The sequence below is a fragment of the Erinaceus europaeus genome, chromosome 2 (genome assembly GCF_950295315.1).
Source record: "Erinaceus europaeus chromosome 2, mEriEur2.1, whole genome shotgun sequence".
In the NCBI taxonomy this organism is placed as follows: domain Eukaryota; kingdom Metazoa; phylum Chordata; class Mammalia; order Eulipotyphla; family Erinaceidae; genus Erinaceus; species Erinaceus europaeus.
This window is the reverse complement of record NC_080163.1, coordinates 204,112,943-204,130,448: the sequence shown is the minus strand read 5'-3', so window position 1 is coordinate 204,130,448 and position 17,506 is coordinate 204,112,943. Positions and strand designations below refer to the sequence as shown.

General features: G+C 49.4%; 1 protein-coding gene across 2 annotated transcripts in view; it reads left to right on the top strand.

Moving 5' to 3' along the window:
- The window catches only part of DNAJB14 (DnaJ heat shock protein family (Hsp40) member B14), a 33,392-nt gene extending 15,886 nt beyond the window's left edge, over positions 1 to 17,506 (top strand). Inside the window, exons 3-9 of one of the 2 annotated variants that reach the window (XM_060186347.1) lie at positions 3,012 to 3,157; positions 4,494 to 4,676; positions 5,701 to 5,795; positions 6,531 to 6,640; positions 8,164 to 8,336; positions 10,954 to 11,118; positions 17,223 to 17,506. In XM_060186347.1, coding sequence (XP_060042330.1) covers positions 3,012 to 3,157; positions 4,494 to 4,676; positions 5,701 to 5,795; positions 6,531 to 6,640; positions 8,164 to 8,336; positions 10,954 to 11,078 — 832 coding nt within the window. In that variant the 3' untranslated portion in view covers positions 11,079 to 11,118; positions 17,223 to 17,506. Of the gene's footprint in view, positions 1 to 3,011; positions 3,158 to 4,493; positions 4,677 to 5,700; positions 5,796 to 6,530; positions 6,641 to 8,163; positions 8,337 to 10,953; positions 11,705 to 17,222 lie in introns of those variants that run through there. The other variant, XM_060186346.1, reaches the window with a different exon arrangement.

The following is a 17,506-nucleotide window of genomic DNA, read 5'->3' as shown; positions in this document are numbered from 1 at the left end:
TCCAAAGCTTTTATCACTTCGCCACCTCCTGGACCACAAGAAATCTTTAAAAAATATATTGATTGACTGATTTTTCTTTTTCTTTCTTTTTAGAAGGAGGGTTTGGGGAAGACAGCACAGTGGTGTTATGCAAAATACTCTACTGCCTGAGGTTCCTAAGTCCCAGGTTCAATCCCCTACACTACCATCAGCCAGAGCTGAGCAGGACTCTGGGGGAAATAGTTAATAATAATCATTATTAGGTCATTATGATTATAATTATCAATGGAGCAGAGGACACAGCATAGCAGTTCTGCAAAAGATTCTCCTGCCTGATGCTCTGAGGTCCCAGGTTCAATCCCCAGCACCACCATCAGCCAGAGCTCAGCGTGGCCCTGTCTCTTTCTCTCAATCTCTCTCTTATTAAAGTCAAGTCAATAAAATATTTATTGGGGAGGACAGAGACAACCAGAGCTCTCCTCCGATCTGCGTGATGCCAGGGATCACACTTGGCACCTCCTGCTGGCACTCAGAGCACTATCCCCACTCAACCACCATCCCCTCGGACGCCCTTCCCCCTGGTTATTTTACTCTGCGTCTCTGTCTCAGTCTGACCTCATGACGTTCTTCTGCAAGGCAGGACATTTAGGGAGAGTGGGTCTAGGGCTCTGCCTTTCAGTGTGCAATTGAAAAAAAAAAAAGCTACCTTGGGGTCAAGTGAAGCTGGTCATGCCGTGCTAGGGAAAAGCCGCCTGCCTCTGCCCTGTGCTGTGGGCAGGTGATGAGGAGTGTTGCCACCCCCAGCTGGGAAGAAGGCGGGCGGGCGGGCAGGCCACATCCTTGGCTGAGCCCTGCTTCCTCCAGAACCCTCTGCGGTCGGTCGGTCCCTTCGTGGAGGCTGCTGAGTGGAGCCCTGCCACTGTGTTATTGTTGCCTTGTGGGCTGTTGCTCTGGTGACATGGCAGGTCCCTGGCTCTGAGGGCACGTTGCCCTGCGACGGATCCCGGGAGCCCGTGCGATCCGACGGCTGCCTTGCGTGATCGAGCCTCTGGGCTGCAGCCCAGGAGAGCCAACATTCTGCCTGTCTCAGCTGGAATCTTCTGGAAACCGGAGAGCTTCCACGAGTCAGGACAGAGCACACGCAGCCCACCTGGACAGTCCAGATTCACCCCGGCCCCACTGCAGGGAAGGGCGCCTCGGTGCACCCTGTTCTGCAGCCCAGAGTCATCAGACCCAGCAAATGATCCCCCCAAAAGTTTCATGGGACTATTTATTTTCTTTTCTTTTATTTTCTTTAGAATTTATTTATTTATTCATGAGAAAGCTAGGAGAGAAAGAACCAGCCATCACTCTGGTACATGTGCTGCCAGGGATCGAACTCACGACCTTATGCTTGAGAGTCGAGTGCCTTAGCCACTGTGCCACCTCCCGGACCACAGTTTCTTTAAATGTTTGTTTATGAGAGGGAGGACCCGGAACACTGCTGCAGGGATACTCAGGGTTGGGGGTCAAGCTCAGGGCCTCACGCTCCAGAGTCCGCTCGCTGCCTTGTCCACTGCGTCACCCTCAGGTTGCAGGGATCTGTTTGGAAGGTTTTCAGTATCTTGTTTTTTAAATTTTCTTTATTATTTTTTACTATTTTACTTAATTATTCATTTAATAGAGACAGAGAGGAATTGATAGGGAAAGAAAGACAGAGAGACACCTGCAGCTCTGCTCCACCGCTCGTGAAACTTCTCCCCTGCAGGTGCGGAGCAGAGACTTGAACCCAGGTCCTTGAGCATGATAATGCATATCCACCACTCAGTCACTAAATCCCTTAATCTCGCACTAAAATTTTCTGACAAAATTAGCATGAAATTATCACTAGGCATTTATTACACTCATCAGTATCAAGCAGTTCTGTACAACCTTTAAGTCATTTGAATTATAAGAATCTGAGTGCAGAATTTTATTTATTTTCCCCAGAGCCCGGCTCAGCTCTTGCTGAGGGTGGTGCTGGGGTTTGAGCCTGGGACCTCAGAGCTTCATGCAAGAGGTTGTTTTTTTTTTTTTTTTTTTGGCCTCCAGGATTATCACTGGGGCTCGGTGCCCACACTATGAATCCAGTGCTCCTGGAGGCCATTTTTTCCCTTTTGTTGCCATTGTTGTTATTGTTGTTGTCATTGCTGTTCGATAGGACAGAGAGAAACCAAGAGAAGAGGGAAAGACAGAAAGGGAAAGAGAAAGATAGACACCTGCAGACCTGCTCGAACTGGGATCCTTACACGGGTCCTTGCGCTTTACGCCATGTGTGCTTCACCCACTGTGCTACTGCCCGGTCCCTTGCACGTCTTTTGCGGAACTGCTGTGCTGGCTCCCAGCCTTAACATTATTATTGTTGTTGTTTTCTGCAGAGTCCTCCTCAGCTCTGACTGATGGTGCTGCTGGGGATTGAACCTGGGTCCTTGCAGCCTCAGCCATGAGAGTCTTGAGCAGAACCACTATGCAGTCTCCCTAGTTCCATCATCATCATTATACCAGAACCTGCTCAGCTCTGGTGGTGCTGGGGATTGAACCTGGAACCTCAGAGCAGGAGAGTGCAGACACATCATGTGTCTCCCCAGTCCACACTTTGCTCTAAACTGTAGTTCTTTAAGTAGAAAGAAGGATCATTTGCTCAGTCTATAAACTTAAACCCATCCATCTTCCTCTGAAGCCCCACGTGGGGTTGGCTTCAGTGACCAGCTGTAACTGAGGACAGTGCTGGCAGATGCAGTGCAGGGCCCGGGCAGTGTCTGCGTGCCGTGGGCGCCCTCTCCTTCTCCCCAGTTTCCTTGACTTCTCTGTGGTGCTGATCAGCTCATCTCTGGGGCCGGACTCCTCCTGGGGGCGGGCGGAGGAGGGAGGAGGGGTGGAAAGTAGGCCCTGCCTGGCGTTGGGCCGTGCCAGGGCCGCTGGGCCTGGTTCTCTGTGCCGTTATTCAGAGAATCGTGTGGAGAGCCAGTGCGCGGTGCTTACTGGGAGCTGACACGGTGCTCTTGTGTCCCCAGCATAAACAAATGCAGGGACTACTATGAGGTGCTCGGAGTCTCCAAGGACGCCGGTGAGGAAGACTTAAAGAAAGCTTACCGGAAGCTGGCACTCAAGTTCCACCCGGACAAGAACCACGCCCCTGGGGCCACCGATGCTTTTAAAAGTAAAGTCAACCCTTCTGGGCTGTGTGGGGGCTTTGAAGGGTCCCTTCAGGGGGCCTGGGTGGTGGTGAACGTGGGCACGAGGACCCGGGTTCAAACCCCCACTCCCATTCCCCACCTGAAGGGGGACGCTTCATGAGCAGTGAAGCAGGGCTGCAGGTGTCTCCCTCCCTCTCTTATCTCCTCCTGCCTTCTCAATTTCCCTGTCCTAACAAGTGAAAAGAGAAAGAAGAATAGGAAGAGGCCAGGTGGTGGCGCTCCCGGTGTAGGGTACATGTCACAGCGCACAAGGACCGGGTTCAAGTCCCCCATCTCCACTTGCAGGGGGAACATGAGTAGTGAAGCAGAGCTGCAGGTGTCTCTCTGTCTCTTCCCTCTTAATTTCTCTCTGTCCTATTAAGTCAAATAGGAGAAGGGGAGAAGAGGCCGTTGGGGATGGTGACCAACGTAGTAAATGCACGTGCGAGGAGACTTGCTTAGTTCATGTCTGTCATATCCAGTTTACAGTAGTTAATGGCTGCGCCCTAGAGAAATGCTCAGTTTGTGAGTGTGTGTGTGTTGAGTTTGGCTTCCAGAGATCCGCTGGGGGCTGGGAATGGTGGGGGAGGAGGATACCGTTTTCGAATGTTCCTAGTTTCATTTGAGGGGTGCTGCAGAGAAAGACATTTGGGGGACTTGCATCACCCAGAACCCCAGAAGCAGGGTCACGGGGACGTTGCTGAGAGAACACCGCTGGGCCTCCCGCTTGTGTGTGATCTGAATGAAAATGATCTGCAGGTTTTTCCTGTCCTCTGAGAGTAGAACACTCTGATTTATTGGGATCTGGTGGCTATTTTGAGAGTTTGGGAACGATTTATCAAAACTCACATAGGGAAAAAAAATGGAGCATTCCCAGACCTTGGTGAGCCTCCCACCAAAGAGGCTGAGCCTTCATGGGGGAGGCCTTCAGTGGCTTCCCTGCCACGAGTGAGGTCACTGCACGCTGTGGTTGACGTCATGTCCCTGGGCAACAGGCCCCGGGTTTAATTAACCCTGTGCTGCTCTGTGCCAGAGTGGACTCTCTGTGCATGCTCATTCACATGAGTTGTTTAAGTTTAAAATAGAGGAGAAAGTGGTTTTTACCACAGTCTGAGAGGCAGGGCGTGCAGTCGAGCGGGGACAGTCACAGGTGACGGCTCGGTGGCCCGGTGAGGGACCAGGCCCGGCCACCCTCACCCAGGAGAGAAGGCCCAGGCCCACGGGAGGCGACAGCGCGTGACTGCGGGCGACACCCCGTCCCCCAGAGACCCTGGTGACCCTGGGGAGGCTGCTCAGCAGCCCGTGCTTCTGCGTCCTCAGAGATTGGCAACGCCTACACCGTGCTGAGCAGCCCCGAGAAGCGGAAACAGTACGACCTGACGGGCAACGACGAGGACGGCGGCCCCCAGAGCCACGGCAGGTTCAGCTTCCACAGGGGCTGCGAGGCCGACATCACCCCGGAGGACCTGTTCAACATCTTCTTCGGCGGAGGCTTTCCCTCAGGTAGGCCGCCAAGGCACAGCCTCCCCCGGTGGCCCAGGCCGGTACCCCCAGCCACCCCCCCCCCCATGGTTATTTCCCTGTCGTGACCCCGGGTGAGAGCTGCAGAAGGAAACCGTAAGGCTCAGTCACTCACGATGGACCTGCCCTCTGTCCAGTGGAGTGGAGGGCAGGGTAGACAGCATCGCGGTCATGCAGAGACGCTCCTTCCTGAGGCTCCAGAGGCCCAGGTTCAATCCCTCTGCAGGTGGGGAGCCAGGGGCTTGAACCGGGATCCTTGCGCCATTAAAAACAAGAGGAGGAGGAAAGGAAAAGCTGTTTAAAAAAAAGGTGGGGGGAGTCCGGCAGTGGCTCAGCAGGTTAAGCGCAGGTGGCACAAAGCGCAAGGACCAGCATGAGGATCTTGGTTTGAGCCCCCGGCTCCCCACTTGCAGGGGAGTCACTTCACAGGCGGTGAAGCAGGTCTGCAGGTGTCTGTCTTTCTCTCCCCCTCTGTCTTCCCCTCCTCTCTCCATTTCTCTCTGTCCTATCCAACAACAATGACATCAATAACAACAACAATAATAACTACAACAACAAAAAATAACAATGGCAACAAAAGGGAAAATAAATAAAAAATTTTTAAAAAATAAAAGGAAAAAAAGGACTAAGAGGAGAAAAAGACTGTTGCATAAGGTTCAGAAGCCCAGGTTCAATCCCCCGCACCATTATAAGCCAGAGGTAATCAGTGCTCTGGTTAAAAAAACAAATAAATGAATAAATAAATCAAAAGAAATCACTGAATCCCACGCCCCGCCTTTTGCTCCGTGGACGTATCCTGGTGAAAGTGGCAGAGGGTTTCAGAGCGGTTGGAGGCCTGGCGCCTCGGAACTTCTCCGCAGAGAGAAGCTTTCAGCTGGGGACGCAGAGTCCAGCGGCCAGTGCTGTGCCCCCCGCCCCTGGACACGGAGTGCGCTCAGTGATGGACACACGAGTGAAGGAGCCGCACGATCTCTGGCCCTCACTGCCGCCTCGCTCCCCCACGCAGGCAGCGTCCACTCATTCTCAAACGGACGGGCCGGCTACAGCCACCAGCACCAGCACCGGCACAGCGGGCACGAGAGAGAAGAGGAGAGGGGAGATGTGAGTAGCCGCCGTGACCCGCATCACAGGACAGTGGAAACCCCGGTTAGATGTCTGGAAGTAGGGCAGCTTGTTCTGACAGGAAGTAGTGAGGGCTGTCAAACCAGAGGTCCCCCAGAGACCAGAGCACCCCTTGCTGGGGGTGGGAGGGCAGGAGGCCCACTGGGGGGGGGGGCTGGGCAGGGTGACCCCCACCCACCCCTTTTCTGGGGGGTAGGAGGGTGGGCAGAGGCCCGATGGCAGGGGTGGGGAGCTGGGCCAGGTGACCCCCGCCCCCACACACACCATTGTTGTCCAGGGGGCTCAGCTGAGGGCTCCCAGCTCTGAGCATGTAGAGAAAGTGACTTTTGTCACTGGGCCTAAAGAACCCAGAATCCTGGAAAACAAACGAGGTCGTGTCCCTGTCTCGGGACCGCTGTGGCTTCTAGAACCAAGTGCCTCCTGGTGGGCACGTCAGTGGCCAGGACCCCAGATGGCAGCTGTATCGTGGGGGCGGGGGTCCCCTTAGGGAAGTGGGGGACTGTCAGCTGGGACAGGTCCTGGAAGGCCGCCTGTCAGACACATGCCACCCCCCCCACCCAGGCAGTCTTGTGGCCCCCAGGCGAGCAGGCCCTGAGCCAGAGGCCCCCACGGTCAGGTCACTGGCAGAGCCCCTCCCATGTGGACGCTGCCAGCCGGGGCCCCTCCCTCCCCTCCCGCGGCCCCAGGCTCACTCAGCTTGTGCTTTTCTTCCAGGGCGGCTTCTCTGTGTTCATCCAGCTGATGCCCATCATCGTGCTGCTTCTCGTGTCCCTGCTGAGCCAGCTGATGGTGTCCAACCCGCCGTACTCCCTCTACCCCAGATCGTAAGTCCCCAGAGAGGACCCTGCGTCTGCGCCGGCGGCTGCTCTCAAGGCGCCTGTGCCTGCAGCCTCCTCAGTGCCAGCACCTGTTACTACTACACTTTCCCGGTTGTCCAAGCTCTGGTTTTTAAAGCGAGCAGGGGTGCACCTGCTTGAGCACACCCGTCACTATGCCCAAGGATGCGGGTTCAAACCCCAGCCCCCCACCTGCAGGGGGGAAGCTTCACAAGTGGTGTAGCGGGTGTCTCCCCTCTTTGTAATCATTATTTTATTTATTTTTTATTTTTTTAATTTTTTAATATTTATTTTATTTATTCCCTTTTGTTGCCCTTGTTGTTTTATTATTGTAGTTATTATTGTTGTTGTCGTTGTTGGATAGGACAGAGAGAAATGGAGAGAGGGAGGGGAAGACAGAGAAGAGGAGAGAAAGACAGACACCTGCAGACCTGCTTCACCGCCTGTGAAGTGACTCCCCTGCAGGTGGGGAGTCGGGGTTCGAACCGGGATCCTTATGCCGGTCCTTGTGCTTTGCGCCACCTGCGCTTAGCCCGCTGCGCTACCGCCCGACTCCCTGTAATCATTATTATTATTATTATTTGTGTGTGTAAATCCCTTTGTTTAACTCTTTGGTTGCGGTCAGCTGGGATAGTAGTAATGGACCATAATGCGCAGTTCTGTATATTCTTTGAATGTTTTATTATCTTTATTATTGGCTAGAGACCGTTAGAAATGGAGAAGGGGGAGCTAGAGAGGGAGAGAAACAGACCCCTGCAGCCCTGCTTCACCACCTGCAAAGCTTTCCCCCCGCAGGTGGGGACGGAGGCTCGAATCTGGATCCTTGCACATTGTAGCATGTGTGCTCAACCAGGTGCGCCACCACCTGGCCCCCTGCATATATATATATTTACTGATTCCCCAGAGAAATAGCTCACTCCCATAGCGCACCTGTTCTGCCGTGGGTGAGCACAGTCCCCACAGAGTGGAAGGGAGCTTGGGTGTTGGGTGTCCTTTCTAAAATTTTTTTTTCCTTTTGTTGCCCTTGTTGTTTTTTTATTGTTGTAGTAGTTGTTGTTATTGATGTCATCATTGTTAGGACAGAGAGACATGGAGAGAGGAGGGGAAGGCAGAGAGGGGGAGAGAAAGACAGACACCTGCAGACCTGCTTCACCGCCTGTGAAGCGACTCCCCTGCAGGTGGGGAGCCGGGGGCTCGAACCGGGATCTTAATGCTGGTCCTTGCGCTTTGCGCCATGTGCACTTAACCTGCTGCGCTACTGCCTGATTCCCGCTGGGTGTCCTTCTGTCTTGCTCTCTCTGCATCTGAAAATGTTGGGCCAGAACAGCAAGGGCCTAACCAGAACAGCAGCGAGACATTTTTTTTTAAGTTGATTTTACAATGAGTTAAATATGTATATATATATGTGATTTGAAGAGTACAGTTTCACTCCTGTAGATATGTGTGTATACAGCTCACCAGAATGCTCAATTTTCACTTGAAAAAATAATAACCAATCATTTCTTTTACAGTGGATCAGGGCAGACTATTAAAATGCAAACAGAAAACCTGGGTGTCATATATTACGTCAACAAGGACTTTAAAAATGAATACAAAGGAATGTTATTACAAAAGATAGAAAAGAGTGTGGAGGAAGACTATGTGACGAATATTCGGAATAATTGCTGGAAGGAAAGACAGCAAAGTAAGTTTATCGAGAGTTTGACCCTTAAAAACATACTTAATGGGAGCCGGGCAGTAGTGCAGCGGGTTAAGTACACATGGTGTGAAGCAAGGACTGGCATGAGGGTCCCAGTTCGAGCCCCCAGCTCCCCACTGTCGGGGTTGCGTTCCCGCTCCACCACAGAGTTCCTGGTCTCTCTCTCCCGAGACGCAACCCCGGGGGGGGGGGGGGGGGGCTGAGGGATGCCCCGCACCCCACCTGCAGGGGAGTCGCTTCACAGGCGGTGAAGCAGGTCTGCAGGTGTCTGTCTTTCTCTCCCCCTCTCTGTCTTCCCCTCCTCTCTCCATTTCTCTCTGTCCTATCCAACAACGACAACATCAATAACTACAACAATAAAACAACAAGGGCAACAAAAGGGAGAAAATAAATGCATAAAAATAACAAACATATTTAAAGTCTTTGGAGTCGATTGCTGCAGATTTGCCTACTCAGTGCATGCTGTAGAACTTTCTGGCCTCAGTCAGAACCAGTACTTAGACGAGAGTCTGTTTTGATGAACGTGTTTTGATGACCAGACGCTGACCCGTCTGCTGCGACGAGCAGATTGTGACAGGCACCACTGCTTCATGTTCCTCTAGTAAGACAGATCAGTGCCATGCTGTGTCCACTCAAGGATGGGGACCAGGAGGTGGTGCACCTGCTTAGTGCTCACATCACAGTGCACAAGGATCCAGGTTCAAGCCCCCAGTCCCCACCTGCAGGGGGACGCTTCATGAGAGGTGGAACAGGTCTCAGGTGTCTCTCTCCTTCTCTATCTCCCCGTCCCCTCTCAGTCCCCACCTGCAGGGGGGAAGCTTCACAAGTGCTGAAGCAGGGCTGCAGGTGTGTCTCTCTCTCCTTCTCTGTCTCCCCCTCCTTATCTAACTGTCTCTATCCAAGGAAAACAAATCAAGATAACTAAAAAAAAGAAATCGAATCCAAGGACACACCCCGCTCCCACTGTCCTCATTGCTCAGCCCGGACGCTCAGCACGCGGTGCACAGGGGTCTTGCTGGCGCTCCGCTCCCCTCTCTGCCTTTTGCTTGTGAGACCTTGCAGGCAGGCGGTTTGTGGGGCCTCTTCCACCCTCCACTCCCTTCCCTTCAGCAGCTCCATCTAAAAGATCAACCTTAAGCATCTGCTGAGGTGATGCCTGGGAACTCTCCTTCCGGGTGTGCTTTTTCTGACTGGCAAGTGGTGACACAGGCGGCTTTACATCCAAGCCGAGAGTGTCAGCTAAGTGCCGGGGCTAAGTCCCCCGCCTGAGTGTGAGGCAGAGGATGGAGGTGGTGGACGGGGGAGACGGCCTCTGTTTAGAGAGAACGCCTGCTGTTCCTCTCGGGGCTGGGCCTGTCTATCTGCCGTCTCCCCACAAGCTGCTTCACCCGTGAGGATGCCGAGACGGTGGCAGGCGCAGAGGCTGCCGGGTGCTGTGCTCAGTCTCAGGAACTATAGGCTTCACACAGCAGATGCTGATGGTGGGGCAGCTCTGGTCCTGCTTCCTAGAATCCCCTCCTCCTTCCTTCCTTTCTCTCTTTCTAACTAGTTTTTTATGTTTATTGGATAGAGACAGCCAGAACTTGAGAAGGAAGGGGAGCTAGAGAGGGGAAGATGGAGTGGCACCTGCAGGGGAAGCTTCACAAACAGTAAAGTAGGGCTGCAGGTGCCTCTCTGTCTCTCTGCTTCTCTGTCTTCCCCTCTCCTCTTACTTTATCTCTGTCTCTATCTAATAATAAAGAAAGAAAAATATGTTTAAAGAGAGAGAGACCTGCAACACAACTTCATCATTTGCAAAGCTTTCCCCCTGCAGGTGGGGACCGGGAGCTCGAACCCGGGTCCTTGCACATTGTAACGTGCACTCAACCAGATGTGACACCACCTGCCCCCCTTCGTTATTTCTTTCTAGAGCAGCTCTCTCTTACACAGTTGTCAATGGGCAGGGTAGATTACAAAGTTAATACAAATTGACTGTCAGGCCTGAGGCTCCAAAGTCCCAGGTTCAATCCCCTGTACCACCAAAATCCAGAGCAGAGCAGGGCTCAGGGGGGAAAAAAAGGGGGCTGGTTGGTGGTTCACCTGGTTGAGTGCACAGATTCCCATGCGCCAGGACCTGGGTTCAAATCCCCGCTCCCCAGGTGCAAGGGGGAAGCTTCACAAGCAGTGGAGTAGGGCTGCAGGTGTCTCTCTCTCCCCGCTTCCCTTCCTCTCTCAACTTTTCTTTGTCTATATCCATAATAAATAAATAAATAAAAGTAAATGTTAAGAGAAAAAGTCAAAGGAGCTGGCGAGGTAGCACTCCCCTAGCCATGCCAACAGCCCAGCTTTGAGCCCCAGCACCACATGGGACGTCCATAGCACTGAGGGAAGCTCTGGTGCTATGGTTTCTTTCCCTCTCTCTCTCTCTCTCTGTCTGTCTTTCTCTCTCTCTGAATAGGAAAGTCACCGAGAAAAGGTGGCATCGCACTCGTGTGAGGCCCTGGCTCTGCAGAAATCAGTTAGTAAAAAGAAGGCTCTTGAAGGGGTTCTGAGGCATCATCCTTTGGTGGACTGGCTGGTCTCGGCTGTCACTCACGCACCAAACTGTTTTGTCGGTTCACAGAGACAGACATGCAGTATGCGGCCAAGGTCTACCGCGACGACCGCCTTCGGAGGAAGGCAGACGCCCTGAGCATGGACAACTGCAAGGAGCTGGAGAGGCTGACCAGCATCTACAAAGGAGGCTGAGCATTCGGCTCCCCCCACAGCATGCTCCGTCTACTTTCCCGTGAGTTTCGTTTCATCATGAGAGCAAACAAGGTTGGACGTTCAGAACTGAGCTGAGTAGTTGGTCCCTGAAATCCTGGACTATTTATGCCCTACAGGTTCCGCCAAATAGTAAGAACCTGAAAACTAAAAAGAACCTTCTAGCTCTGCTTCTGCGATGATTCCACTCGGACAGTGTATACGACTCCTGCGTTAAGTGTCTCCAGAGAGGATTCTCATGCCTGTAGCAGTTTCTGGTCTTAGTGGCTCTCCATGTCCACAGTCATGTAAATAGTTATGAAGTGACCATTGTATGTGTATATGAGTTACTGTCTTTTTATTTCTACTCCTTCAGTGTTCAGCTCCATGAGACGCTTCATTTTAATGGATGGAAAAAATGATGATGAAATTACATTTTCCTTGTCAGATGCAGAGGATATGGAGTTGAAACAATGACTTTTTTTTTTTTTTTCCAAAGAGGAAAAAACAAAAACTGTTTAACTTTGTGTAAAATCTTATAGCTTTATCACCATAGAGGGGATCAATATTTTTAATATTATCATTATATTCCAAGATATATATTGAGATAAATGAACTGGTGTATGGTATCAGTTTGCTATTTATTTAGTTTTAAGAATCGCTAAGCCATGCCCAGAAATGAAATGCTATACAGAGAGAGTCTAATGACAAAACGAAGAAATGGCTATATAGATATTAGACGGAAAGGGTCTTCACCAGTAAATTGCAGTTAGTCATTCACAACTCCGAGGCCCAGATGTGCGTGCACGTGTGTATGAGTGTGTGTACATACGTGTGCGTGCGCTGCTAACACTTATGGAAAGGACCCTGCCTGTTCTTCCCCCGTGGGAAGTGGTTATAGTTTCTTCTTAGGGATCACTTAAGCAGAATCCAAAGTCCTAGGTTCTTTTACAAATATGTAACAAGAAAAATCTGTACAGAGATGAAGCTTGTGCCTTCTAACCCTCTTGCCAACTCCCACTTGTGAGCGCAGAGGCCGGCAGGCTGACTGACTGCATTGGCAGAGCTGGGATGTTGGCTCACTCCAAGTGGCCCCAAGATTCCAGCTCAGACCTGCTCACCACCCGGTAATTCCTCTAGCCCTATGTGGATAAGCTAATAGGCTTCTTGGCATCAGAGCTACAATGCAAGTTAGAAAAGTCATTTGGAGACTGAAATCTGGATATGAAAGTCTTGATTTCTCTGTGAATGTTGCAGGTCTCACGTAACGGCCCGTGGACGTGCCTGTGGTGGTTTTTGTGAGTGTGGGGAAATGGTAGACTGGCCAGTCTTTTGTTGAGCTTTCTTTTTTTTTTTTTCTGAATATGGTTAACTTATTGCATCTGTTGAATAAAACTGCTATGGTAATTGATCTTTTAAAAGTCCTCTCTTGAGTCCCCTTTTCTAGGCCAGCCAGTAGAAACACCTGATTGAGCTAAACACAGAGAAGACTGTTTCAGGAAAGGTCGACACCTCTAACAAACTCTGTATTAGAAATTTGACCTTAAAAGCCAGCAGTGCTTAAAAGAGCAGACAGCTTTACATCTTTCTTCCTTTCTTTCTTTTTTTCTTCTACCAGAGCACTGCTCAGCTCTGGCTTATGGTGGTGCAGGGGATTGAACCTGCGACTTTGGAGCCTCAGGCACAAGAGTCTCTTTGCAGAACCATTGTGCTACCTACCCCTGCCCCTCATATTTCCTTGAGTCTGTAGAATGAGATTTAAGAAAAATAATAAGTTCATAGCATTCTAATTAACCATAAAGGTCCATATGCATCTAAGCTTGTGAAATATAAGTGACACTTTTCGCCCATTTATTGTTCCAGTTTTAATAGGGAATGCATATTGTGATTGATGCTTATGTGAACTGGACGCTTGTTGATGGATCCAAGCGGAGGAATTGGCCTGACAAGTCTCACTTGCTCAGAGACAGTATTAACTTCCAGTGACCTGGCTACATTCCGTTCATTTATCAGATGTCCGGGAAATGTGTTGGGCAGAGGACTGTTTTCCAGGGCCAGGAATACAGATCAGTGGCAGAACTCCCCCTCTGTGTGAAGGAGGCCCTGGACTTCACCCCCAACACCAGAAATGCACAAGTGACATGACATGTTCCAACAGGTGTGGGACATACTACAGGTACCTGTGATGTAAGCCACAGAGCCTGCAAGTAAAGACCGCTCCCTGATGTCACCAGCATGGAAAGCACAATCAAGTATCTGAGAATTTCAGTGAGTTCCACAAAATAAAAAAACTGTAGCTACCTTGAGATTTCAGGTTTTCTATGCCGATGAAAGAGTTCCAGCACTCTGCTGTCTTACTCTTTAGCGGCACGGATTTTGTGATTTCATGTGAGAACCTTGTGCAGTTCATTTTCATCCCTGCCTGAAACCCTTGTGTCTTAATCTTGATTTCCTAGTGTCTCTGCATAGGCTTTCAGGAGGCTGCAGTCACAGGCTTTACCTGTTTCCTAGTGTCTCTGCGTAGGCTTTCAGGAGGCTGCAGTCACAGGCTTTACCTGTTTCCTAGTGTCTCTGCATAGGCTTTCAGGAGGCTGCAGTCACAGGCTTTACCTGTTTTGACCCCTCACACAAACATCACGTCCTTCTGAGGCTTCTGGGAGCCAATAACACGTTTTCTCCTCTTTCGAGCCCTCGATTCCCAAATGGATTGGTGCTAGACATTTGTAACTTTCCAATGTATATTGATCAGATCTGAGGATATAGTTCTCAACAGTGAGAATTTCAAGTTACATCCATCCAGTAAATGAAAACAGTATATCTTGGGAACAGACTGCATTTGACAGCTTAAGCATTTGCTTCATAGTTCACCTTGTTTAAGATTTACAAGGATTTAGAAGTAGAGAAAAGCGACTTTCCCAGCCGCGTGCGCGCGCACACACACACACACACACACACACACACACACACACACACACACACACATACGTGTATCTCCTAGAATTCAGCCTGCCTCTGCCAACATGGTGGCAGCAGGACCAGGGGTGTGAACCTCAACCCAGCCCCCTGCCCAGCACCTCTAGGTTTTCCCTGAGCCAGAATTCTTTTTGTCAGATCTTCAGTTACACCAACACATCAAGTAGCTTACACAGTAAACTTCTTGACTTCCGTCGTGTTCATTTGTAATATTTAGAAATGCAGCTGCGATTTAACAAGTGTGACCTGTTGCTATTATGTAAAAATGTATCCTTGCCTGCTGCATTGAAGAAAAAAAAATCAGACCTCCCTCCCACTTCAGCGACCTGTGGTGGCAGGGGGGCGACTCTGGACAACAGGACTTCACGCACGTGTCCTGGGTGTCATCCCCAGCCTGTGCGTTCTGGAGTGGTGCTCTGGATCCGTTCACTATGTCAGTAGTTATTTCAGAAAGCGCTTGCTGATGTCGGCACGAGGATCCAGTGCACCGCCTTCCAGGTGAGCAACCCACCAAAGGGCCAGGCAGCTCAGGAGAGCTGTGTTTCCTGAGCTGGCCCATGTGCAGCTTGCTCCCCGCACCTGTCTGTCTTCTTCCTGCTGAGTGGAGCAGGCTGGAAGGTCACATCCGTCATCCTTTCTCCTCATCTAAACAGAAAAACTGGAAATGAACAACACACGTCAGTTCTGAAATAGTTGAGAATAGTGCCGACTGGCCACAGTGGATTAAAGACCGTGACACGTACCGTGAGCCAACGGAAACTGAGAGAGTAGTCAGACATTAGCATCCCAGTGTTGTTGTTGTTGTTTTAAGTTCTAATTTTCTTCCATAAGTCTTTTTGCATTATCTTTTATTTATTGGATAGAGACAGTCAGAAATCAAGAGGGAAGGGAGTGATAGAGACAGAGACACCTGCAGCCCTCCTTCGCCACTTGTAAAGCTTTTCCCCTACTGGTGGGGACCAGGGGCTCGAACTTGGGTCCTTTAGCACTGTAACATGTGCACTCAACCAGGTGTGCCACCACCCAGCCCCTTAAGTTCTAATTAAAATTTTTTAAAATATTTATTTATTCCCTTTTGTTGCCCTTGTTGTTTTTACTGTTGTTGTAGTAATTGTTATTGATGTCATCGTTGTTGGACAGGACAGAGAGAAATGGAGAGAGGAGGGGAAGACAGAGAGGGGGAGAGAAAGACAGACACCTGCAGACCTGCTTCACCGCCTGGGAAGCGACTCCCCTGCAGGTGGGGAGCCGGGGGCTGGAACCAGGATCTGTACACCAGTCCTTAGGCTTTGCGCCATAAATTCTAATTTTTTTAAAAAATATTTATTTATTTATTCCCTTTTTGTTGCCCTTGTTTGTTTTTTATTGTTGTAATTATTATTGTTGTTACTGATGTCATCATTGTTGGATAGAACAGAGAAATGGAGAGAGGAGGGGAAGACAGAGAGGGGGAGAGAAAGACAGACACCTGCAGACCTGCTTCACTGCCTGTGAAGCGACACCCCCGCGGGCGGGGAGCTGGGGGCATCTTTGCACCAGTCCTTGCGCTTTGTGCCACCTGTACTTAACCCGCTTCATAAGTTCTAATTTTTTGGGGGGGTTATTTTTTTATTTAAGAGAGGAGACATTAACAAAACCATAGAATAAGAGAGGTACAATTCCACACAATTTCCATAACCCGATCTCCACATCCCACCCCCTCTCCTGATAGCCTTCCCATTCTCTATCTCTCTGGGAGTATGGACCCAGGGTCATTGTGGGTCAAAAGTTCTAATTTTTAACCACAAATAAAAAATGGGTAGAGAGAAAATCTCTGCAGAATTCTTGCCTTTCCATTAAGAATCTGGCAGGTAACACAGCCCCTAGACTTTAGGCTTCCCTTGGCCTCGTTACCATTAAACAGACACTTTTCATATAATGGAGGTATTTTTATTCAGTACATGCTCCTTATATTAAGGATTGTGTAACCACCTTTTTCTTTCTTTCTTTCTTTCTTTCTTTCTTTCTTTCTTTCTTTCTGTAAATTCCAGGTGTAACTTTTTTTTGCTGGTATTTGATTGCTTTTCATTTTACTATCTGCTGGTTTGGGGGCCAGCAGATGTGTGAGTATTCTGTGGGTGTGTCCTTATATCAGTGTAGATATCTATTTTCTCCAGCTAATACCTCAGATGTGTAATTGTTTAATATCTAACCTGCCATGTTTGCACAAGCAAGATTTCCATTAGCAGTGGATGTACTTTCTAACTTTGAAAATCGGTCCACAGAATTCCACTGGTGTATATCCTTTGTTGATTTTTGACATCTTTTCAAAGAGATATGTATTATAAGGCTCAGGACTCGATCATGATTGTATCTCTCCTTATCTAGCAGACTGGACATGTCCGGGGGTGGGAAGTGTGTCTTGACGTGTCTTGGCAGAGTTGGTTGTGCCACAGCCGGGAGCCTTCAGGAGTAGGAAGTGCAACTTGACGTGTCTTGGTGTAGCTGGTTGTGGGGAAGCCAGGACTGCTGAAGGGCAGGTGCCACAGGCACAAGTGACAACAGCTGACCTGCTTCAGCACAGGAACACCACTGAAAGAATGCAGTTTGCAGTGACGTTGGGGTATTTCAAACATCAGTTTCAAAATGAATTGGTTTTCGTTTTGTTTTTGAGTGGGATGACCACATCCAAAAGAAGAGACACGAAGATAAAAGATACTTTATGATTTATTTGCACTCAGAAATGCTTCCTGGCTCTTTATTATTATTATTGCTACATAAGTCTTCCCATTTAAAGTTTAAATCCTGATTTCAAAAGCTGCAGGTAATTTTCCAAGTGATGGAGTCTTACTGGAAGCCTTGTATAAGTCCAGTGAAGTGACACCGGTCCAGATCTGACTTTCCTTGTCTATAGTACATTCAAGATTATACAATTAAACTTAAAAATAAGATGTTTCATTTGTAAAATATTTAATGTTGTATCAGACATACATAACATTTTTTTTTGTGCGTGAGAACTGTTAAAGAAAATGCATTTGATGTTACCGAGTGTACTACTGGATGATTTTACATGATCTTTGTCTTTCAGTCTCTGCAGTTTATCTCAATATATGAATAAAAGGTCTGTTCTCACCATAAAGAGTTTGTTTTTATGTTTCATTTCTATGTGACACACCCTTTTCTCTCACTCATCAGCCCTTCAGCAAATGCAGAAACCTGAGTGCAAGGACTTCAGTTATGAAACAAGACAGTTGTCCTCACAGACTTACATCTCTGGAGGAAGAGCAGTCTCAGATAACTCACTAAAATGAAGCTGAGTGCTGTGAAGGAGTACACAAAACGGGAAGACGTTCCTAGCTACACCACCCTCCAGGGAGAGACATGGGGAGAATTCCCGAGAAACTGGCTTTAATCTGAACCCAGAGAAGGGGTAAGTGAGAGAGTACAGTGGAAGCTAGAAAAGTATTTCAGACGAGTAT